This window comes from Brachyhypopomus gauderio, chromosome 14 (genome assembly GCF_052324685.1).
Source record: "Brachyhypopomus gauderio isolate BG-103 chromosome 14, BGAUD_0.2, whole genome shotgun sequence".
NCBI lineage: Eukaryota > Metazoa > Chordata > Actinopteri > Gymnotiformes > Hypopomidae > Brachyhypopomus > Brachyhypopomus gauderio.
Window position 1 is genome coordinate 1435123 of NC_135224.1, and position 26701 is coordinate 1461823.

The following is a 26701-nucleotide window of genomic DNA, read 5'->3' on the forward strand; positions in this document are numbered from 1 at the left end:
ATGTCAATGGAATTATTCACTGTGTGAATAATTTAAGAAAATCTTTGAATAAATTATTCAATTGAAAGTTTTATTTGTTAACAGTTGCACATTAATTTTGCAAAATATACATTAAAATAGGTTACTAAAAACAGGCTGCTGACTTATGTGCAGCAAAACAAAATACCCCCCCATGGTTACAGCAAGATATCTGAATGTTACTATTCTAATACTACTGTATGTTACTATACTAATTTATGTTACTATTATAACAAATCCCACTGATGTCATAGCAATTATAGCAATTCAGAATATATAGGAAGTGGCTAAAGAATGTTCATGCAACCATTCTGTTTTTGATCAAGAACCAAGTTTGTCCTGAAAAACTTGTCTATAGACATTTTTAGACATGGTGCTCGTCATATGTGTGATCTCTGTACTCAATATGAACATCTTCGGGTTTACATCATTCATTCACATAACTTACACAGCCAGACTTATAGCCACGCTGGATCACACTTATAAAAGGATGTGACATATCAGTTAAACTTTTGATGGGCCTCAAATGTTGAAACGTCTTCAAGGTTACAACGTCTAATCCAGCCATCTTGATTTACTGGTATTTGACAATCCAGTGACCTGAATGGCTGAAAACCTTCATACAAACCTTCAGCCTTGTTCTTTACAGCAGGGGTCCGAACCGTGGCAGCCCGCACAAACCCAGCAAACAGCTGCCTATGAGCACAAAGGCTGAGTTGAGTTGAAAAGTTCACAGCGCTAATGAACAGCTGCAGCCTGTGGAGCTGATCGTCTGGGGAGGTCCACCCTGCTGGTTCAGTGTTTATGTGGAGCTGATCGTCTGGGGAGGTCCACCCTGCTGGTTCAGTGTTTACAGAGTTCTCCATTCCATAGGAGCAGTGAGAGAGAGAGACAGAGTGAAGGGATAGAAGAGAGAGAGAGAGGAGAGAAGCTTGTTACATCAGTCATTCAATCACACACACAACAGCACAGAGAACATACACCAGTGAACTGCCTCTGGAGTTGAGAACCCTTTTGAGTGTACACTTTTGAGTGTAGACATATAGTGGACTCATCAGTTCAGCTTAAACTAAAGTGCTTTTCAGTCAAGATTAGAAACAGTAGATATAATCTATAGATGGGGCATTTTCATCAAATGTTTTTATAATATTTATAACCGAATCTTAATGAGCATTCAGAGTATGATATCAATATTTTAGTTAAATCTTCCATCGAGAGCTAACGGTGTGATATTTCTGCTCTTCAGTGTTACGTAGGGCTACACCCCCTCTCTAACTGTCACTATTGTTCCTGCTCCTCGTGTCTGTGTTGTTCCCTGCTTGTCTGTTCCCATGGTTTCCCTCCGTCTGCCACGCCCATGTCATCAGTGTCCCCACCTGTGTCTAGTTTAGTCCTGTGTAATTAAACCCCTTTGCAATTCTCTGTGTCGGTGATTGTGTTCTGTCTAATCTGGATGGCTCGCCCGTTATGACCCCTGCCTGTTTATGCGACCTTGATTATGGTCAGACCTTGATCAGCATTTGTGTCCGCCTCCTCACTCCGCAGTGCACGCTGTGTTACATTCAGTCTAGAGCTAACGGTGTGATATTTCTGCTCTTCAGTCTAGATGATATTTCTGCTCTTCAGTCTAGACCTAACGGTGTGATATATCTGCTCTTCAGTCTAGAGCTAACGGTGTGATACGTCTTCTGTCTTCAGTCTAGAGCTAACACAATGTCTTCTCTTCTTCCTGTTTACAGACAGTCATGTGATTCTCTTTTTTTAGAACTAATGTACTTGAATTATCTTCTTTCTCTTTCCAGTCTAGAGCCAACACAATGTCTGATTACTCCGCCTGGCCCCCCGGACGGCCACCTGCACCGCGGTCTTCCACCTTCCTCCGGCGCCCCTCTAAACTGCCCCCGCTGGGCCCTCCTCCCCCGACCAGACTCAGGCCTGATCACACTGGGCTCCTGTCCGCGGTGCAGCGGTACCTGTCTGGGTTGAAGTCTCAGCTCCCCACACCCTTGCAGAAGGTCCAGGACTTCAGCTTTCAGCGTACAGTTCCTTCCAGGGGAGACGAGGTTCCAAGTGTTTCCAGACAACCTCCTAGGCCCAGGACCGACAAACTACTGTTCGGATCAGCAGTGAACCGGCATTCTCCCACAGGCCCCCGCAGCCCAGGGGACGGTAGGTGTTACCTTTATGGGAGTGGAATATGCAGAAACATGTTTATAACCAAAGACAATGATTTCTTACCAATATGTCAAACGTGGATGTGGAAGGAGTCCTGAAGAAGTGAGATGTCCTCCTGTCTGTATAGAAGGGAGAAGATATCGTCCTGTCTCTCAGTCCCTCTGGACCCTCCTGGTGTTTTTGTCTTTCTCTTCCTTCCAGAGTTCATCCAAGGTGTTGCACAACATCTCTGGCAGCAGAGCATCAGCACGGACACCCTGACCCCACGTGACCTCGACCAGCTCACAGAGCTCCTCGCTCAGGACCTGCGGGTGGTGGGTGGAGTGAAGGGGGTCAAGGGTGGTGAGGTCAGAGATGATGAAAAGGGTGATGAAGAGGAGGAGATGAAGAGGGAGCCTACTGTTGCTGAACAGCAAGTGAAGAAGGCTGGAGACAGTGTCCATATCCCAGGTACACACACCCACATACACACACCTACACACACACACACACCTACACACACCTACACACGAGTTACATAAAGGGGGAAAAAACTTTCCAATTAACCCTGATACTTTGGTGGGGAAGGAGAGGACACAGACATGTAGTCATGTGGACATGTGGACATGTAGAAGACCAGTGAGACCGGTCTACTCCACCGATGAAATGAGGACAGAGACCGTCCGACTCTCACACCCTGTAGACATCTTCAGACCAGTTGATCTCACGTTTAATGGTTTTCCTGATAATTAGTGGTGTGTTCATGTTGTGATCTGCAGTATTTGGTGAATTACATCATTTAAATTTTTTATGGTCTAGGACTGCATTTTATAGAATTATTTGTCATTTTATTTAATTGTTGCTCAGTGTACACAGTGGTACAGAAATAAATATTTACTTAAGGTTATGGTTAACCCTCACATTGTTGTAGATGTTCCAGTGTTCACACCGGGTCAGTTGGAAACGAAATCATCCTAAAGAGATACAGAACTGTTCAGAGTGAATTACAGAATAAGAGTCTGGACCGGTGCCCTTATATAGACAACAGAGACACAAAGTGAAAATAAGAAGCAGATCCAGAGTCCCACCATAATCCAGGACCGGTAGTCGCACCATAATCCAGGACCGGTAGTCGCACCATAATCCAGGACCGGTAGTCGCACCATAATCCAGGACCCGTAGTCGCACCATAATCCAGGACCCGTAGTCGCACCATAATCCAGGACCCGTAGTCGCACCATGATCCAGGACCGGTAGTCGCACCAGGATCTATGATCCTGACATATGCTGACAAATTAAAAGACTTCACCACACAAAGTCTCCTGCATGAATATTAAAAGCACCAACTCTAATAGTCTCGATAGAAGAACTGTTTGGCTTTGGCAACTACTAAAATAACACACATCCAATATAATATACATTTATCAAACAAAAAAAAAATTCAAAGTTTCAAACCTAGCAAATTCAACAAGGAGAAGAGTTGGAACTTTTTAAATGCGTCTCTAACACTGGGATGTTGGGGAGGTACAAACAAAGGGGGTGGCCACTTATTTCCTGTCTCAGTCAAAAATTAAGAGAACAATGAAATGAAGAGATTTACGTCTTCTTGAATAAAGACAATGGCAAATGACAATCCTTCAGGATTATGGGTTAGATTAACTTCTGGTAGAATATATTTCATATCATTCGTTGTGCTGGTGTAGGAGAGTTTTAGATATGCTGTTTTCTAGATTAAGGTTGCTGTTATAACTTTCTAACTTTCACCAGATGTCTCCCCTGCACCCTTCCGTACCACACCCTTCATTTAAATATCCCTATAAAGCTCCTCCCTCTTCCCGGCATTCTGTGCATGCACAAATAATTGACTGGCACTCGTGAAATTTGCTGATTCATTGATACAGCTTGGTGGTGTTGAAATTGTTAGTTTACATTTACATTTACATTTGCGGCATTTAGCAGACGCTCTTATCCAGAGCGACTTACAAAGTGCTTTGCTTCTGTTAGTTGCTGATTACAGGGTCGAATATAGTCACAAACACTTTTTTAAAGCATCTATTTTAGTTATAGCTCTCAAGATGTAGAGAAAATGTTGACAAGATATTTTTCTTAAAGTATTGGTTATAAGAGCTGTTTTCGATTGGTCTTCATGGTTCATGTGCTTGTTGTTTACAGAGGAACAACCTGAAGAAAACAACCCCAAGTCAGATGAAAAGGTAACACCACAATACCACATCTCAAAGACATAAAAATAAATAAAAGTGCTCTTTGGTGCAGGATGAATAATACACATGATTTTTCCTCCCAAAAGATTGCTGCTTTCACATTTCTTTCATAAACAACTTAATGTTAGAGATGCTGTCAGCCATGAGAACTGTGTTGAGAATCCACTGTGTTGAGGATCCACTGGACCTCAGCATGGGATTGGAGCAAATTAGTTTGCTGATGTAGGTCCAGCCAGTTGGGAGATCATGGGACACCTTTACAGAGGAATTGTAAACATTTTAAAGACTGTAACCAAGAAGGGCTCCAACAGCATCTGAGTTGCTGCAAATAGTCAAAAACCTGTTAGGTCATTTTCTTTTTTCCTGAAGTTTTGTGTGCTGCATTGGGCCAAAATGTAATGAAATGATATGTCATGAGAGCTTTTGTGTTGGGAGTGTTCATGTTGGAGGTGTTGGGGTGTTGTTCATTTTGTGACTGTTGTTTGTGTTGGGGTGTTGAGAGTATTGTTCATGTTGGGAGTGTTGAGTATGTTCATATTTGGAGTGTTGGGTGTGTTCATATTTGGAGTGTTGGGTGTGTTCATATTGGGAGTGTTGGGTGTGTTCATATTGGGGGTGTTGGGTGTGTTCATATTGGGGGTGTTTGTGTTGAGTGTTCATGTTGGGAGTGTTCATGTTGGGAGTGTTGGGTGTGTTCATGTTGGGTGTGTTCATGTTGGCAGTGGTGGATGTGTTCATGTTGGGGGTGTTTGTGTTGAGTGTGTTCATGTTGGGAGTGTTGAGTGTGTTCATGTTGGGAGTTGTGGGTGTGTTCATGTTGGGGGTGTTTGTGTTGAGTGTGTTCATGTTGGGGGTGTTTGTGTTGAGTGTGTTCATGTTGGGGGTGTTGGGTGTGTTCATGTTGGGAGTGTTGGGTGTTCATGTTGGGTGTGTTCATATTGGGAGTGTTGGGTGTGTTCATGCAGTGAGTTTTCATGTTGGGGTTCAGAAAATGTTTATGTTGGCCGCATTGTGTTGACAGCTGTTTGGGGCTGCTTGAAGAAAGCTGGAATTGCAGATGTATGTCTTATAAATAAAATTCTGTAAGATAAGGCGTATACAGTATATATGGGAAACAACCTCCTTCCCTCATTTAGAGCATTGAAGATGGGTCGTGGCTGGGTCTTTCAACATGACAATGACCCAAAGCACACAGCCAGGATAACTAAGGAGTGGATCCGTAAGAAGTATATCAAGGATCTGGAGTGGCCTAGCCAGTCTCCAGACTAAAACCCTATAGAAAATCTTTGGAGGGAGCTCAAACTCTGTGTTTCTCAGCGACAGCCCAGAAATCTGGCGATCTGGAGAAGATCTGTGTGGAGGAATGGGCCAAGATTCCTGCTGCAGTGTGTGCACACCTGGTGAAAAACTACAGGAAATGTTTGACCTCTGGAATTGCTAACAAAGGCAAATATTAACATTGATTTTCACAAGTGTTCAAATACTTATTTGCAGAATATATCATACAAACATAAATTATTAAAAGTCATACATTGCGATTTCCGGATGCCTCTCACAGTTGACATGCACCTAAGAAGAAAATGTCAGACCTCTCCATGATTTCTAAGTCGGACTACTTGCAAAGTCGCAGGGTATTCAAATACATTATTTTCCTCAATGTAATACATTTTATACTGTTTTACAGTGACTACTTTTTCTGTGCCTGTTATGTTGTAATTTGCATCACAAACCTGCTGTTAATGTTCTGAATGTTAGTAAAGCTACTGAAAGGGTCTTACATGTCATTGAAGATTGGCAACCAGTTATTCCATCACATGCCTGTGGAGATCTGGCTACAATGTCCTGCAACACGAAAACCAAGTGACAAACACTGCAGCAGCAGCACACAACAGCTCTTTCTCCTGGACTCATACCAGTGATTAGTCTCTTCCTCCTGGACCCGTACCAGTGTTTAATCCCTTCCTCCTGGACTTGTACCAGTGTTTAATCTCTTCCTCCTGGACTTGTAACAGTGTTATGGTATAATGAAGTAAAGCTTGCAATAATCTCTTGATCTGTAGCACATGTAGTCTAGTGTAGTCTGTGGTGCTCAATACTGAAACAGATGCCACAGAATAAAGGATTAGGTGGATTAACCCTGTGGATTAGGATTATATTCTCAATTCACAAGATTGAAAAAAAAATGGATTTGAAAGATCTTGAGATCCCAGATCCCAAAGTGACACCAATGCCCCAAATCTGTTAGAACCACAGGAGATCATCAAGTGTCAGGATAAAGGACTCTATGGCATTGAAACCCTATTGGGATGATTTATGAAGCGTACAGGGACACACTACCATCTGACAGAATTCACTTACAGGGACAAACTACCATCTGACAGAATTGACGTACTGGGATACACTACCATCTGACAGAACTCACGTACAGGGACACACTACCATCTGACAGAACTCACGTACAGAGACACACTACCATCTGACAGAACTGACAAAACTCATGTACAGAGACACACTACCATCTGACAGAACTCACGTACAGAGACACACTACCATCTGACAGAATTCACGTACAGGGACACACTACCATCTGACAGAACTCACGTACAGGGACACATTACCATCTGACAGAACTCACGTACAGAGACACACTACCATCTGACAGAACTCATGTAGAGGGACACACTACCATCTGACAGAACTCATGTAGAGGGACACACTACCATCTGACAGAATTCACGTACAGGGACACACTACCATCTGACAGAATTCACGTACAGGGACACACTACCATCTGACAGAACTCACGTACAGAGACACACTACCATCTGACAGAACTGACAAAACTCACATACAGAGACACACTACCATCTGACAGAACTCACGTACAGAGACACACTACCATCTGACAGAATTCACGTACAGGGACACACTACCATCTGACAGAACTCACGTACAGGGACACACTACCATCTGACAGAACTCACGTACAGAGACACACTACCATCTGAAAGAACTCATGTAGAGGGACACAGTACCATCTGACAGAACTCACGTACAGAGACACACTACCATCTGACAGAACTGACAAAACTGACGTACAGAGACACACTACCATCTGACAGAACTCACGTACAGAGACACACTACCATCTGACAGAACTGACAAAACTCACGTACAGAGACACACTACCATCTGACAGAACTCACGTACAGAGACACACTACCATCTGACAGAATTCACGTACAGGGACATACTACCATCTGACAGAACTCATGTACAGAGACACACTACCATCTGAAAGAACTCATGTAGAGGGACACACTACCATCTGAAAGAACTCATGTAGAGGGACACACTACCATCTGACAGAACTCACATACAGAGACACACTACCATCTGACAGGACTCACGTACAGGGACACACTACCATCTGACAGAAATCACGTACAGGGACACACTACCATCTGACAGAACTCACGTACAGGGACACACTACCATCTGACACAACTGACAAAACTCACGTACAGAGACACACTACCATCTGACAGAACTCACGTACAGAGACACACTACCATCTGACAGAATTCACGTACAGGGACACACTACCATCTGACAGAACTCATGTAGAGGGACACACTACCATCTGACAGAACTCATGTAGAGGGACACACTACCATCTGACAGAACTCACGTACAGGGACACACTACCATCTGACAGAACTCACGTACAGAGACACACTACCATCTGACAGAACTGACAAAACTCATGTAGAGGGACACACTACCATCTGACAGAACTCACGTACAGAGACACACTACCATCTGACAGAACTGACAAAACTGACGTACAGAGACACACTACCATCTGACAGAACTCACGTACAGAGACACACTACCATCTGACAGAACTGACAAAACTCACGTACAGAGACACACTACCATCTGACAGAACTCACGTACAGAGACACACTACCATCTGACAGAATTCACGTACAGGGACACTGTTCGGTTTTCCCACCGAAAGGGCATTGACGAAACGGCAGACAGATATAACTCTTTGTGGATTTGTTTATTTTCTTTATTTTCAGGTTATTCCCACAGCTTTTAGGCAGCCTTTAGTTGGCTCTTAGTCAGCATTTAGGTAGCTCTTAGGTCATAAACCTAAAAGTACAACAAAACCGTATACATAAGTAACATGGTATAAATAAGGCCATACAGCCATGCTCATAAAAATGCAGGATATTTAAATTAACCCCAGGATTAATATAATATATAAACAATGCACAAATGCAATAAATGTAACATATAAACAATGAAAATACTTGGCAGGGTTAGCACAGTGCAATAACTAGCTGACCTAACATTTACCTGGTAAACCCATTTCAATATTTAACCGTAAATGCGTAGTGATTAATAATAATAATGATTAATATAAACACTTAACCGTTTTATCAAAGGCACAAAGCCATAAATATAATTGTAGTCAAACAGTTGCGTTTACTCAATAGAAATCAAGCGCTAAACTGCAAAGTGTGCGGACTACATCTCCCATGATGCAACAGATAACATGCAGACGCGTGGCAGAACACAACTGAGTTGGAAAACACAGCACAAACAGTCCTTAAGCGATGCTAGCGTCGGTTAAAGCAGCGAAACGGTATACGCTCTAAACTCAGACTAAGCTATACGTATACGCATTTAAATTAAACCAAAGACAACGTTAGAAATCGCAGCTGAACGAGAGAGAGAGGTGACTTACTGGTGATGCGCCGCCGTCAATGATAAAACGCCATGTTCATAATCTCGCGCGAGCGCAACTTAAACATTGTTTGTGGCTTCTCATTGGACACCAACTGCTCACAATGAGCTCGCATTGGACTATATTTAGAAGATAGCTGGCTACGTGCACCAATGGTGAGTAACCTCCCTGACCCGCAGTCACACAGTAGTGGATAAACACAACAGACACACTACCATCTGACAGAACTCATGTACAGAGACACACTACCATCTGAAAGAACTCATGTAGAGGGACACACTACCATCTGACAGGACTCACGTACAGGGACACACTACCATCTGACAGAAATCACGTACAGGGACACACTACCATCTGACAGAACTCATGTAGAGGGACACACTACCATCTGACAGAACTCACGTACAGGGACACACTACCATCTGACAGAACTCACGTACAGAGACACACTACCATCTGACAGAACTGACAAAACTCACGTACAGAGACACACTACCATCTGACAGAACTCACGTACAGAGACACACTACCATCTGACAGAATTCACGTACAGGGACACACTACCATCTGACAGAACTCACGTACAGGGACACACTACCATCTGACAGAACTCATGTACAGAGACACACTACCATCTGAAAGAACTCATGTAGAGGGACACACTACCATCTGACAGAACTCGCGTACAGAGAAACACTACCATCTGACAGGACTCACGTACAGGGACACACTACCATCTGAAATTTCAGTGAACAGGGATAGTTCCTTCTCCAAACGCAACCCAACGCTGAGAGCTGTTATATCATGAGGAAGTGGCCAAAGATCCTACAAACATCTAAATTACAGTCTAAAGTCTAAGATCTGTAATCAGTGATGCCTGCGGATATGAAACATCAATTTTCCCCGTTAACAGCCATACTGGCTCACTACAGGAAGGTGTCATTTGACATCAAGGTCAATTTTCCTAAAATTTGACAGTGGAAAAAATTTAATTTAAGTAAAAATGTTAAAAGAAAAGCCTTTGAAACACTAGCCCATAACTGAATTCATCGTGCTCCCCCAAAAGAGTAAAACTGAGTTTCGGGCCCCATACTGGGCCACATTATAGTGGGATAAGCGAGAGTCTCTTTCAGGTATCCTTTTCCTCAGCAACAGTAGTCTGGGTAATGACGCCTCCAGGACAGGCAGAAATGGACACATCCATACAGAAACCATGGTGACTGTGAACCTCTAAGCTCCCTGTGGCTTCTGGTTGATGGAAAGAGTATTTCAGGTTTTCCTTGGCAAAAGAGGACTGATTCAGTCTGGCTACAACACAACACTGGGCATTTGGACCTGTATCCAAGATTTGCTTACTACTAGAATAAGCCAGGTAATGAATAGTGGTAAAGACCAAATCCTACCTGAGCTATGTGCTGGGAACCTCTGGTCCAAAGAAGAAAAGAAGAGACATGCATACATTTAGGCTCCTGTGACTGGTTTAACTGGTGGACCGGTGTGTAGGAGCCATTATTGCATGTAGTTTTCTTTGTAGATATGTCTAAACATTACTTTACATCACTAGAGGTGATCTGTACTAAGTTATGGGTCAGGTGATGGGTCACCAAAGAGACACGACGGGCCTGGGTGACAGGAACATGTGGTTTTTACCACACTCATAGGAGGAAGCTTGATGTTTGGACTTTAGGTGATGGCTTACAGCTCTGATGACTGATCTTCATCTGAGCTAAAATCTTTATAGCACATAACAAGTGTGTATTGACTGGAGTTTGAATGAAGTGTGGATGCATGTGAAGAACACACTGTCCAAGTGGTTGTGAAGACAACGGGGTTGTCACTGCAAACTGGAATGAGTTTCTGTTTCAAAAACTCCAGGAGTGGACAGTGATTGCTTGGTACCACACACTAAACTGTATTGTGAAATAAAGGCAGTGTGTCAGTTAGCACGTCTGCGCTGTTCTCCAGCTGAGTAAGGTCTTGAACAGGAGTGTCCGGCTCTGCAGTGGAGGACAGGAAGTTCACCTCCACATTTCTGGGAAACAAAGCTGCTGTTTCTGACCTCACCAGCATCTCAGTGCCCTCGATGTGCCTGCATGGACAAAGATCTCATTCTCTAAGACTTTGCATTGTTGATTTTATTGTATTTTCATTTGATTGTAATCTATTCACAAATAAATACTGATTGGTGATTTCAGTATTTATTTATATAATACAAACATCTCAGATAGTCTTTGGTTTGGTTTTTATTAATATTTTTCAACCGAAAAGCACAGCAAACTCTTAACACTAACGTCCAGCATGTCTTTTTGTAGGATGGAGGTTTTATCAGTGAACTTCTGGAGTTCCTGAGCAGAGACTCTGCTCCTGAAGGAGCTGCTCCTGCCCAGGGTGAAGAGATCTTTCTGGGCCACAACATGCTCCCAGCAAGAGGAGTGAAGACAGCTGGGTGGGAAAATGTCCAGAGCCGAACCACCCAGATGGACCTGGACATTCCATTGGGCTTGACGAAGAAGACAATGGAGCCAGACACTGTGGATTTGGAGCCTGTCGTGGACACAGAGATGGAGCTGCATTGGAACGAAGACTCCTCCAGAGACCAGGACTCCTCCAGAGACCAGGACTCCCCCAGAGACCAAGACTCCCCCAGAGACCAGGACTCCCCCAGAGACCAGGACTCCCTCAGAGACCAGGACTCCCACAGAGACCAGGACTCCCCCAGAGACCAGGACTCCCACAGAGACCAGGACTCCCCCAGAGACCAGGACTCCCCCAGAGACCAGGACTCCCACAGAGACCAGGACTCCCACAGAGACCAGGACTCCCTCAGAGACCAGGACTCCCACAGAGACCAGGACTCCCAGGCAAGAGCAGAACCCCAGAAGAAGAATATGGTAAAGGGGGAGATGGAGAATGGTGCAGGGGTGGAGCGGAGGTTTCGGGTGGAGGAGGCAGCCAGTCCTCATCCCCACGGATACTTTGGCTACATCATCACTGAGGAGTGAGTTAAAAATGCTGGTGCATGTCTAGGAGCTGTTACCATGGTAATTCTACAGTCTGCTGGACCCTGTCAACTATGCCCACAGTATCTTGTTAATAGGCATTACCACTGTACACTGGCTCACTGCACTGTACACTGGCTCATTGCACTGAACATCATCTCACTGTACGGTACACCAACTCACTGCACTGAACACACACTCACTGCGCTGATCACCATCTCGCTGCACTGAACACCAACTCACTGCACCGAACACAAGCTCACTGCACTGAACACCAACTCACTGCACTGAACACACACTCACTGCACTGAACACACACTCACTGCGCTGATCACCATCTCGCTGCACTGAACACCAACTCACTGCACCGAACACAAGCTCACTGCACTGAACATCATCTCACTGTACTGTACACCAACTCACTGCACTGAACACACACTCACTGCGCTGATCACCATCTCGCTGCACTGAACACCAACTCACTGCACTGAACACAAGCTCAGTGTTTCTTCTACCCTCACTCTTTCCTTTTCCTTTGAAAATATTTGATTCACTTTAACATCTTACCCATATGTATGTATGTATGTATGTGTGTGTGTGTGTGTGTGTGTGTGTGTGTATATCAGAGGTGGGACCAAGTCAGTGTTTTGCAAGTCTCAAATAAGTCCAAGTCTTTATCCTCAAGTCCCGAGTCAAGTCTCAAGCAAAGACAGTCAACTCAAGTCAAGTCTCGAGTCAAGACAGGCAACTGTCAAGTCAAGTCCCAAGTCTGAAACTTGGAATTTCAAGTCCTTTCGAGTTTTTTTTTTTTACAGGCTCCAACGCTTTACGAATGCTACGCTGATGCGTTTCTTTACTCGTTTTGTTGGTGTCCGCCAGCCAAAAGATGACAGATCATTTACATTTTATCTTCTCTTAATTACATAAATGTACTTAAACAAGAATGTTTCGTTACATCATTTTACACGAAAATAGCAAGCTTCATCGTAAGCAAGATGCTGTCATTACGAATGGTTATTCTAAACATTTGGATAAAATGTTTAAATATAGACTAATAAAAGGTTAGGGTTATTTTTTCATTGTTTTCTGTTATTGTGGGGTCACGGTGTACTATTGTTACCTGGAGATTCAGTGTGGTCACATATTCTGATGGCTGCCATCAGAATTGGTGACCCCAGTTAAAAAGGCTCACCTGTACATCCCATTCATGATTTCTTTGTTGGCTGCAATGGTGAGGGGATGGTAAATCTTGTTTAAGTACATTTATGTAATTAAGAGATGATAAAATGTAAATATAAACATCTGTCATATTTTGGCTCGTGGACATCAACAAAACGAGTAAAGAAAGTGCATCAGCGTAGTTTACGTAGCATTCGTAAAGCGTTTGTGCCTCTGAACAGAAACTGTGAAATAGCGCCCCCTGTGGTCACAAAACTCGACGCTCACAGAATCTGGTGTAACACCGGTCTGCGTCAGAAGGACGGAAATGAAATTAATGGGGCGCACTTTATAAATATTAATATGCGTTTTAAAATTTAGATTTGGGGTAAAAAAAAAATCAAGTCTTTGCAAGTAAACAGGTTCAAGTCCAATTCAAGTCCCAAGTTATTGGTGTAAAAGTCCAAGTCAAGTCTAAGTCTCTGAATATTTTTTCAAGTCAAGTCAAAAGTCTTAATATTAATGACTCGAGTCCAAGTCATGTGACTCGAGTCCCCACCTCTGGTATATATGTGTGTGTGTTCCTACTGTCATGAGAAGCTGATCTCCAATAAGAAGTAAATAATCAGAGAACACAGACAGGTGTGTGTAACAGGTGTGTGTATTTGGGAGGCGCCCGGGGGCGAAGAGTGACCTATAAATAAGACTTTAATTCTCACCTTCATTCTGTGTGTGTGTGTGTGTGTGAGTGTGTGTGTGATGCTATCTGTGTATCTCTATACATGTTCATTGGGTTGTAATTGTGCATGTGTATGTGTATAAATGTGTGCATTGATTGATGTAATGTGTATGCATGTGTGTGTGTGAGATATGGGTGATGTTACACAGTCTTTATTATGAATCTGTGACACATCTATGTCCATTTACACATTATTATTTTGCCCATCACATATAAAATGGCCCTTGTGCACCTGGGTACCCCCACCACTACACACACTCCTCTACACACACACACACACACACACACACACACACACACACACACACACACACTCCTCCACACACACACACACACACACACACACACACACCAATACACACACACCACCACACACACAATCCTCTACACACACACTCCTCTGCACACACCACTACACACACACACACTCCTCTACACACACTCCTCCACACACACACACACACACACCACTACACACACAATCCTCTACACACACACACACACTCCTCTACACACACACCTTTAATGTAAATGTAAATGTGCCATATTTGTCAATTGTGATTTTTCACAGCAAACGAAATTTGTCCTCCGCATTTACCCATCTGTGCAGTTAGAACACACACACACACACACACACACACACACACACACACACACACACACACACACACACACACACACACACACACTAGTGATTACTAGGGGGCTGTGGTGCACATGTGCCCAGAGCAGTGGGCAGCCCTAGCCCGGCGCCCGGGGAGCAGTTGAGGTTAAGTGCCTTGCTCAAGGGCACCTCAGTCATGACCTCAGGTCTGGGAATCAAACCCACGACCCTCCGGTCACAAGACCAGTTCCCTAGCACAGGACCATGACTGACCTCTACACACACACCTCTACACACACACACTCCTCTACACACACACACACACACACACACACACACACACACACACACACACACACACACACACACACACACTCCTCTACACACACACACACACACACCTCTACACACACACACTTCTACACACACACACTCCTCTACACACACACACACACACACACACACACACACACACACTCCTCTACACACACACACTCCTACATACACACTCCTACACACACAGTCCTCTACACACACTCCTCTATACACACACACACTCCTACACACACAGTCCTCTACACACACACACACTCCTATACACACACTCCTCTACACACACTCCTCTACACACACACAGACACTCCTACACACACACTCCTCTAAACACACACACACTCCTCTACACAGCTGCTTTACACTCCACACACACTGCTGCTTTATGTTCATGTTCATGGTGTCTCTGTGTTTTAATGCTGATCTTTAAAATTACCCCTCAACCTCTTTTTTTCTCTCACTCTCTCCTCTTCTCTCTCTTCCCCTCACCCTCTCACTCTATCTCTCTCTCCTCTCTCTATCTCTCTCTCTCTCTCATGTTCTAGCTCTCTCTCTACTGATCAGGGGTTGAGCCTGATGGAGACGTTGGCTGAGAGGGTGAAGCTGCATGTGACTGACTTCCTTCAGTTGTCGTAAGTGCTCACACACTCACACACACACACACACACACACACACACACACACACACACACACACACACACACACACACACACACACACACATACACACACACACACACACTTGTGTCACGTAACAGCGTCCAGTGAACCACCACACACGGACCTGGTGGTTCTGGGAGCTGCTGAGGAACATGAAACACGCCCTTTACTCAGAGATCTGTTCATCACCACACACTGATCTGTTCATCACCACACACTGATCTGTTCATCACCACACACTGATCTGTTCATCACCACACACTGATCTGTTCATCACCACACACTGATCTGTTCATCATCGCACACTGATCTGTTCATCACCACACACTGATCTGTTCATCACCACACACTGATCTGTTCATCACCACACACTGATCTGTTCATCACCACACACTGATCTGTTCATCACCACACTGATCTGTTCATCACCACACACTGATCTGTTCATCATCACACTGATCTGTTCATCACCACACACTGATCTGTTCATCATCACACACTGATCTGTTCATCACCACACACTGATCTGTTCATCATCATCACACTGATCTATTCATCACCACACACTGATCTGTTCATCATCACACTGATCTGTTCATCACCACACATGTGATCTGTTCATCATCACACACTGATCTGTTCATCACCACACACTGATCTGTTCATCACCACACACCGATCTGTTCAACACCCAGTATCTTCAATCATTCTCTTTATTTTGTATCCCTTCCTATACCCTTCATTTAGTGCGCTCCACCTGTACCCTTCACCCTACACCCTTCACCCTACACCCTTCATGCTATACCCTTCACCATATACCCTTTATTTAGTGCTCTCCACCTGTATCCTTTACCCTGCACACTTTACCCTCTGTCCTTTACCCTAAATCCTTCACTAATTTTATTATTCTATTTTACTTAAACTTTACATTTAAACTTTACTAGATTTAAGTAACTTAAATGATTGAACAATGACTTCAGATTTAAATAACTTAAATGATTGAACAATGACTTCAGTAGAAACACAAAAGAATGTTTCTCACAGTGAACTGTCTAATGACAATGTGAGACTGGACACACACAGATAAACATTACACTGTCCTGAACACACATTCATAAACATGTTACACTGCCCTGAACACACACTGATAAATATGTTACACAGCCCTTAACACATATGGATAAATGTTACACTGTCTTAAACACACATACGTAAACATGTTATACTGTCCTGAACACACCGATAAACATGTTACAAAGCCCTGAACACACTGAAAACCATGTTACACAGCCCTGAACACACATGGATAAATGTTACACTGTCCTGAACACACAATCATAAACATGTTACACTGTCCTGAACACACTGATAAACATGTTACACTGCCCTGAACACACTGATAAACATGTTACACTGTCCTGAACACACTGATAAACATGTTACACTGCCCTGAACACACTGATAAACATGTTACACTGTTCTGAACACACACTGATAAACATGTTACACTATCCTGAACACACACTGATAAACATGTTACACTGTTCTGAACACACACTGATAAACATGTTACAATGTTCTGAACACACACTGATAAACATGTTACACTATCCTGAACACACACTGATAAACATGTTACACTGCCCTGAACACACTGATAAACATGTTACACTGTTCTGAACACACACTGATAAACATGTTACACTGTTCTGAACACACACTGATAAACATGTTACTGTCCTGAACACACTGATATACATGTTACACTGTTCTGAACACACACTGATAAACATGTTACACTGTCCTGAACACACTGATAAACATGTTACACTGCCCTGAACACACACTGATAAACATGTTACACTGCACTGAACACACACTGATAAACACATTAGATAGCACTGTATACATAGTGATGTTATGATCAGATAAACACACACACCTTTGAAGACATCCACATGTAATGAACAGGTGAATCTGGATAATTGAACATGTAAAGACGAGACCGTGCATCACAGCAGAAGAAAAACTGACGTTTTACTGGACTTTTGCAGCCACTCTGGGTTTTGTTCATGTATGCATTTCAAGGCTTTAAAACTGTTATTGTGTTATTATGTTGAGCCTTTTCAGTAGCTGAGCAGAGTGTTTTGGCGTGAGGTCTGGACTGATTACAGTCCGCTTGTTTTTCAAAGTGAAGAACCCAGAAGGTGTGTGTGAAACGGAGAGTGAGACGCTCTCACCGACCTGCATGAACCTGCTGCTCAAACGCACACCAGACTCTGGAACAATGTCTAGAAACTTTATTTAAAAGGCTTCTTCACTAATGCTCAACATGTCACTTAGTAGATGCTGAGTGACTCACATGTTTCTCAGTCTGTATAGTGTGTGGGACTTTACCCCATGACCCTATATGTTATAGTGTGTGGGACCTGTCCCCATGACCCTATATGTTATAGTGTGTGGGACCTGACCCCAGACAGGCCTGACTGTAATATTTCCAGGAACTTTGTCCACATGAAATCCTGTGAATCCATTTTTGCCACATGTTCTTTGTTTTGTCTGAATTTCAGAAAAGATCTTGGAAATTCAACCATATGCAAACATTTTTAAAATGAAAAATAAACCTGTATATACACATTTACATATACAAACAGAGATTATCCAGACATTACTTGTCCTTTGTTAAACAGGTCGGTCATATAGGAAGACACTTCATTACTGAAGAGTCATTTTGACAGTGTCAGACCATGTTTTGTTCTGCTGTAACATAGTAACATGCGATAATCACACCTGTTGTGTATGAACACAGCTGAAGCAGCACGTTCAGGATGTGTAGACATGCTGCTTCAGTACTATAGGATAGATCAGTACTATAGGAGTGTTCAATACTGTAGGATAGATCAGTACTATAGGATAGATCAGTACTATAGGAGAGTTCAGTACTGTAGGAGAGTTCAGTACTATAGGATAGATCAGTACTATAGGAGTGTTCAATACTGTAGGATAGATCAGTACTATAGGGTAGTTCAGTACTATAGCACCTTTCCTACATCAAATGCAGCTTAAAGTGCTTCACAATAAAATTTGATAAAACAGAAAAAATAAAACACAATAAGTAATACAGAACAACTAAAACAATTAAAAGTAGATATTTAATATATCAAATCATTAAATTATAAAATAAAGTGTAAAAAAGTATTTAAAAAAAAGAACAACTGTCAATCAATTGTAACAGCTAATAGAAAGCTAGTTTAAAAATAAAGGTTTTTAGCTACTTTTTAAAGCTAGTAAATTTTTATGCTCCAGATTTTTGGAGCGTAAAAACAGAAAGCTGCTTCAGTCTTTTTGTGCTTCATCCTGGGAATTTTAAGTAAGCTAGCTCCCGATGATCTTAGTGCACGATTTGGAACATAATCCATTAGACACTCTGAGATGTATGTAGGTGCTAACCCACTTAGAGATTTATAAACCAATAAGAGAATTTTAAATCCAGAGGCGGTCTTTGCATAGAGGCATTGCTAGGCAACTGCATTGGGCCACTCCCACTGCAGCCCACTGTAAAGGCCCCCTGACTAGCTAACTTATTTCTCGCATATTAATGTTGATGGGCCCCCTAGCTACATTCGCCTTGAGCCCCCAAATTGCTAAGTCCGCCACTGTTTAAATCAATCCTAAATGATACAGGTAGCCAATGAAGTGAAGCTAAAACAGGTCTTATATGAGATGTATGTAGGTGCTAACCCATTTAGAGATTTATAAACCAATAAGAGAATTTTAAAATCAATCCTAAATGATACAGGTAGCCAATGAAGTGAAGCTAAAACAGGTCTTATATGAGATGTATGTAGGTGCTAACCCATTTAGAGATTTATAAACCAATAAGAGAATTTTAAAATCAATCCTAAATGATACAGGTAGCCAATGAAGTGAAGCTAAAACAGGTCTTATATGAGATGTATGTAGGTGCTAACCCATTTAGAGATTTATAAACCAATAAGAGAATTTTAAATCAATCCTAAATGATACAGGTAGCCAATGAAGTGAAGCTAAAACAGGTCTTATATGAGATGTATGTAGGTGCTAACCCATTTAGAGATTTATAAACCAATAAGAGAATTTTAAAATCAATCCTAAATGATACAGGTAGCCAATGAAGTGAAGCTAAAACAGGTCTTATATGAGATGTATGTAGGTGCTAACCCATTTAGAGATTTATAAACCAATAAGAGAATTTCAAATCAATCCTAAATGATACAGGTAGCCAATGAAGTGAAGCTAAAACAGGTCTTATATGAGATGTATGTAGGTGCTAACCCATTTAGAGATTTATAAACCAATAAGAGAATTTTAAAATCAATCCTAAATGATACAGGTAGCCAATGAAGTGAAGCTAAAACAGGTGTTATATGAGATGTATGTAGGTGCTAACCCATTTAGAGATTTATAAACCAATAAGAGAATTTTAAAATCAATCCTAAATGATACAGGTAGCCAATGAAGTGAAGCTAAAACAGGTCTTATATGAGATGTATGTAGATGCTAACCCACTTAGAGATTTATAAACCAATAAGAGAATTTTAAATCAATCCTAAATGATACAGGTAGCCAATGAAGTGAAGCTAAAACAGGTCTTATATGAGATGTATGTAGGTGCTAACCCATTTAGAGATTTATAAACCAATAAGAGAATTTTAAAATCAATCCTAAATGATACAGGTAGCCAATGAAGTGAAGCTAAAACAGGTCTTATATGAGATGTATGTAGGTGCTAACCCATTTAGAGATTTATTAACCAATAAGAGAATTTTAAAATCAATCCTAAATGATACAGGTAGCCAATGAAGTGAAGCTAAAACAGGTCTTATATGTTCCCTCTTTTTTGTACGTGTTAAGACTCTGGCTGCAGCATTCTGGACAAGTTGTAGTCTGTCAATTGTGGTTTTGGGCAGTCCAGTGAATAATGCATTACAGTAGTCTAGTCGTGAAAAAACAAAAGCATGGATCAGTTTTTCAGCATCTTGCAGTTTAAGAAAGGGTCTCACTCTCGCTACATTTCTTAAATGGAAGAAAGCTGTTTTGGTGACATTATCAATGTGAGGTTTAAAAGTCAATGTAGATTCTAAAATTACACCAAGTATTTTCAACTCTTACGATAGGAATTAAACCACTGTAAAACATTTCCAGATAGGCCTACCCAGGTTTTCAGACGATTTAAAAGAATGTCATGATCCACTGTATCAAATGCTGCACTCAAGTCCAAAAGTATAAGAATAGAAACCCTGTTATTATCCATATTAATTCTAAGATCATTTACTATCTTTAGTAACGCTGTTTCAGTGCTGTGTCCTGTTCTGAAGGCCGATTGGAATTTATCAAAAACAGAATTTTCCTTCAGGAAATCATTTATTTGGGCAAAAAGTGCTTTTTCTAGTATTTTACTTAAGAATGGTAGCATTGAAATTGGTCTAAAATTACTTAAAACTGATTGATCTAAATTGTATTTTTTCAATAACGGACTAAGCACAGCTATCTTAAGAGCATCTAGAAAAATACCTGTTACTAAAGAACAGTTTATCATTTCTAAAACACTAAAAATAAGATTATCTAATATCTGTCTAAAAAATGAGGTAGGAATTGGATCTAAAATGCAGGTTGAAGAAGTAAGCTGTGAGATTATCTTGCGGAACTCTGTTTCAGATAACTGTATAAATTCACACATTGTAGATTGTGGTTGCAAAGATTCCTGAAGTACAGGTCTGTAGTGCATCAGGCTTGATCGAATATCAGTGATTTTATCCTTCAAAAAAATTGCAAAAGATTCACATTTTGATGTAGATGGTTTTGATAGCCGTCCATTGGACTTGGATTTAAAAGGCGATTAATAATTGAAAATAAGACTTTTGGGTTGCTACTGTTTTCGTTTATTAATTTTGAAAAATGTAATTGCCTCTCCTTTCGCACCATATTATTATACGTTTCAATGCAATTTTTAAGAATTTCATGGTGTACAGTTAATTTAGTTTTCCTCCAAACTCTTTCAGCCTTACGGCAGTGCCTTTTTAGTTGCCACAGATGTTTGGTTTTCCATGGTGTATTTTTATGCAGATTAGATGCGTTTTTCCTTTTCAGGTGCAACTAAATCTAGAGTTGATCTAATTTTTTTATTAAATCTGTCAACCAGTACTATAGGATAGTTCAGTAATATAGGAGAGTTCCGTACTATAGGTGAGTTCAGTACTATAGGAGTGTTCAGTACTATAGGAGAGTTCCATACTATAGGATAGATCAGTACCATAGGAGTGTTCAGTACTATAGGAGAGTTCCGTACTATAGGAGAGTTCAGTACTATAGGATACATCAGTACAATAGGAGTGTTCAATACTGTAGGATAGATCAGTACTATAGGAGTGTTCAGTACTATAGGATAGATCAGTACTATAGGAGTGTTCAATACTGTAGGATAGATCAGTACTATAGGAGTGTTCAGTACTATAGGAGGTCTATTTATCTAAGTGGTGTGTGTGCAGGTCCAGTAGGTTGAAGGATTTATGTTCTGAAGTGTTGGTTAGTGGAAAGTACCAGATTATGTTTTGGAATTTTACCAGGGACTGTATCAAAAATGCATCTGTGCCACAAAGCACAAGCTGGTGTGAAGAAATGACCCCATGTTTGTTCTGAAACACAAACATGGTTCCAGGGCATCCCATCATGCACTGCTCTACCTGCCCTCCGCCAGACCCTGACATTAATGTGCAGACAGGCCATATGAAGACAGGAACTGTCTGGCAGGAACGAAAGGTCCTCAACACCTCCACTTCTGTCGGGCATGGTGGCCTCGGAGAGCCTGGAGCCTCGAGTGTGGGCGAAAAACACTGTTTCTGTGTGCGTGTGTGTGTGTGTGTGTGCCTTTTACATTGCCTGAAACATGAATATCACAGTTAGATATTATGGTTATGGTTAAAATAGCAGAGATAAATTCTGGTTTGATGCAGAGAAGTAACTCCAGATAAGAGTGTTAATAGCAGATCACTGAGACACGCCCCTGCTTGGGAAAACCCCGCCCACCTTCAGCTCAACAGCCTCTTAGCTGTAAATCCTTTTGAACACTGAATATTGTTACATCTAGAGATAATATTGAACACTGAGTACTGAATACTGATGTGCAAAGTTTTAAATTGAGAGACGATTCTGAATACTGAATCCTGACATGTATAGTTCTGTTGATGCTTCTAATTATCTTCTCATTATGCACACGTAACTCTGATTGTGATTCTCAGTCTCTACATGGTAACGGTCTGGATCTGGTTTGGTCTGGTTCTGGTTTTGTCTGGATCTGGTTTGGTCTGGGTCTGGTTTGTTCTGGGTCTGGTTTGTTCTGGTTTTACTTTATTTATTCATTATTAGGGTTACTTAATAACCCTTAAAAATGTGTGTGAGTGAGAGAGAAACTTCAGATTACTGTTGTGAGCACAGAGGTAATGTAGGAATGAAGGTATTTAGAAGGTATTTAATTTGTGCCTTTTAAGGACACAAGTGTGTGGGCTGCTTTCTGATTGGTGTGTGTGTACATTACTCTGCTTTCTGATTGGTGTGTGTGTGTGTACATTACTCTGCTTATCTGGATGGACTCTGCAGTTTTACATGTGGTCTGAACCTGATACCACGTCTGTTCTGTGGAGGACAGTAGATGCTCCCTGTGAGGCTCAGGAGAAGCACAAGTGTACATAAAAGTGTAGAAAGAGTGTGTGTGTCTTCAGGTGTGTATGTGTGCATGTGTTTGTGTGTGTGTGTGTGTGCTTGTGTACATGCGTGTGTGCGCGTGTGTACATGCATGTGTGTGTGTGCGTGCTTGTGTGTGTGCGCGTGTGTGTGTGTGCGTGCATGCTTGTGTGTGTGCGCGTGTGTGTGTTCATGTATGTGTGTGTGTGTGTTCATGTGTGTGTTCGTGTGTGTGTGTGTGTGTGTATGTGTTCAGTTCATGTATGTGTGTGCGTGTGTGTGTGCGTGTGTGTGTGTGTGTGTGTGTGTGTGTGTGTGTGTGTGTGTGTGTGTGTGTGTGTGCGCGAGGAGGCTGAAAGGTTATGTCTGAATCACTCTCACCTCCTGCAGACGTGTGAATAGGATTTTCTTTGGTGACAGATTCATTTTCTCTTTTTTGTTTCTTTTGCTCGCTGTGTAGTTCTGTGTCTCATTTTCTTCATCTCTCCTTTCTGTCTCTTTGTAACTTTCCCACTTTTCATGTCTCTGTTTTACTTGGTTCTGATTGGTTTTCTTTGGTTTTTCTTGGTTCTGATTGGTTTTCTTTGGTTTTTCTTGGTTCTGTTTGGTCCTTCTTGGCTTTGCTTCATTCTGATTTGTTCTCTGTTTCTTTGCTTGGTTCTGATTGGTTCAGCTCTGTTCTGCTTGGGTCTGATTGGCTCTCTTTGGCTCTCAGTCATTTACCCTGTATACTTACCCATGACCTCTTGGGTTGTAAAGTTGTAAAGTTAGAAGACTGCAGTGTGCTCAGGCCATACGGGTGAGACGCCCCATACTGTCTGTTCCTTCAGACCCAGTACAGACCCAGTACAGACCCAGTCAGATCCAGTACAGACCCAGTACAGACCCAGTACAGACCCAGTCAGACCCAGTACAGACCCAGTACAGACCCAGTACAGACCCAGTACGACCCAGTACAGACCCAGTACAGACCCAGTACAGACCCAGTCAGACCCAGTACAGACCCAGTACAGACCCAGTACGACCCAGTACAGACCCAGTACAGACGACATGCTCCCCTTTTCTCTCCTTATAATAATGTCCAGAACTTTACCACTTGCACTGTTATTTCCACAATAGACACTTTGACACCGTGCAAATCCACGTGTGTCAGGATATCTCACTCCTAGAAGGTCATTTCTTGGTTAGCTGGTGTGTGGATGTGATCGGTGGGTATATTCAGGGTGTGTGGTGGGGTAGTGCTTGGTGTGTTGGATGTGTGCATGGTGTGTGTGTTTGTGTTGGGGTAGTGTTTAGTGTGTTGTGTGTGTATATTTGCATGGTGTGTGTGAATGTGTTGGGGTAGTGTTTGGTGTGTTGTATGTGTGCATGGTGTGTGTGAATGTGTTGGGGTAGTGTTTGGTGTGTTGTATGTGTGCATGGTGTGTGTGAATGTGTTGGGGTAGTGTTTAGTGTGTTGTGTGTGTATATTTGCATGGTGTGTGTGAATGTGTTGGGGTAGTGTTTGGTGTGTTGTATGTTTGCATGGTGTGTGTGTGAAAGTGTTGGTTTCACACACACTTAGCACTTAGCACTTTTGTAAGTCGCTCTGGATAAGAGCGTCTGCTAAATGCCGTAAATGTAAACGTAAATGTTTGGTGTGTTGTATATGTGCATGGTGTGTGTGTGTGTGTGTGTGTGTGTGTGTGTGTGTGTGTGTGTGTGTGTGTGTGTGTGTGAATGTGTTGTGGTAGTGTTTGGTGTGTTGGATGTTTGCATCGTGTGTTGCCCTTGTACACAGTGACTTATAGAAGTGGAAAAGAAGACAAACATATTTAAGTGCTGAGTGACTCAGTGAAGAGGTGAAGAGTCTTCAGTCTTCATTCGAAGGCAGCCAGTGATTTGCAATTACAAGCCTGGGGGTGTTCACTCCACCATCTGGGTGCAGGACATGGACGAGATTTCAGGACATGGACGAGGGTTCAGGACATGGACGAGGGTTCAGGACAGAGATGAATCTTCAGGACAGAGATGAATCTTCAGGACAGAGATGAGGGTTCAGGATAGAGATGAATCTTCAGGACAGAGATGAGGGTTCAGGGTTTGTGGGTGGTGGTTCATGTCAGGCAGCAGGACATGTTCATCATGGTGTTACCCAAACAAGGGTGGTGAGTGTAGACACATGCAGCTCCAACACTCGGTTGCTTGGCAGCAGCGTGTGTAATACAACACTGTTACATCCTGTTACAGTCAGAGGTGTTACAGTCTGCACACTGGTGCCTGGACATTTACATTTATTTAGTGAAATAATAATAAAATCTCTCCCTCTCTTTCTCTCCCTCTCTCTTTCTGTCCCTCTTTGTCCCCCCCCCACTCTCTCTCTCTCTCTTCTCTCTCTCTCTCTCTTTCTCTCTCTCTCTCTCTCTCTCTCTCTCTCTCTCTCTCTCTCTCAGGGTTCTCGGTCCTGCTATAACCTTTCGAGTGAGGCCCAATGTCCACAACATCACCACAGCACTGCTAACCAGAGTTGCTGGTACACACACACACACACACACACACACACACACATACACACACACACACACGCACACTGTCTTCTATTTGTTATTCTGATCATTTGCTGACACATTGGGGAAGAATGCTTGCAGTGCGATGACCTTGATTGCAGTTATGCTATTTTCTTTCATGATGTAAAACCCCCCTGTACACACACACACACACACACACACACACACACACACACACTCACACACACTCACCTACACACTATCACCCACACAGTCACCAACACATATTTACACACACTCACTCATTAATACCTGCCTACATGTGTGTATGCACATGAGTGTGTGTGTGTGTGTGTGTGTGTGTGTGTGTGTGTGTGTGTGTGTGTGTGTGTGTGTGTGTGTGTGTGTGTGTGTGTGTGTGTGTGTGTAAATTAATGTGATTTCTCTATCTCTCTGTCTGCTGAAACACTTTTGTTCTCATCTCCTCCCACACACTCCTCCCCTCTTGTATTTGGCAGAAACATGTAACCAAGATATAAAATACAGGTTGAGTATGTGAACATCAATTTAAACAACCATCGATTGAAACAAGCATACACAGCTCACGTGCCAGTGATTAGCCTGTGGCTCCGGCAGACTAATCTATAGCAGCATAACTAAAGGGAGGGGTTCAGAGGTGACCACAGGCATGAGGGCTCACTGAGACATTGCTTTCCAGTCAAGTCATAGTCACAAATAGAGTGATGACATCTCAGATTACCAGAAGACTCAATGACTGGGGCTCCGAGCTCCACACCTTCACATGTAGAATGTTAGCTGAAGGCTTGATTAAATAGGTGAGTCTTAAGTC

General features: G+C 42.3%; 1 protein-coding gene and 1 long non-coding RNA gene across 9 annotated transcripts in view; one reads left to right on the forward strand and one right to left on the reverse strand.

Moving 5' to 3' along the window:
- The window catches only part of ptprn2 (protein tyrosine phosphatase receptor type N2), a 205656-nt gene that overhangs the window by 48196 nt on the left and 130759 nt on the right, over positions 1 to 26701 (forward strand). For both annotated transcript variants that reach the window (XM_076972719.1, XM_076972720.1), the window contains 6 exons: positions 1821 to 2187; positions 2395 to 2643; positions 4345 to 4385; positions 11466 to 12151; positions 15532 to 15618; positions 25798 to 25877. In XM_076972719.1, coding sequence (XP_076828834.1) covers positions 1821 to 2187; positions 2395 to 2643; positions 4345 to 4385; positions 11466 to 12151; positions 15532 to 15618; positions 25798 to 25877 — 1510 coding nt within the window. The remainder of the gene's footprint in view (positions 1 to 1820; positions 2188 to 2394; positions 2644 to 4344; positions 4386 to 11465; positions 12152 to 15531; positions 15619 to 25797; positions 25878 to 26701) is intronic.
- Positions 83 to 9299, reverse strand: LOC143475017 (uncharacterized). Of its 7 annotated transcripts, XR_013120902.1 has the most exons (7): positions 9154 to 9299; positions 6308 to 6489; positions 6173 to 6236; positions 3311 to 3449; positions 3094 to 3146; positions 1992 to 2498; positions 83 to 878 (listed from the first exon to the last, which is right to left on the reverse strand). It is a non-coding gene; the product is annotated as an uncharacterized LOC143475017 (long non-coding RNA). The 7 variants fall into 7 exon arrangements; XR_013120900.1 differs by lacking the exon at positions 3094 to 3146; XR_013120899.1 differs by lacking the exons at positions 3094 to 3146; positions 3311 to 3449.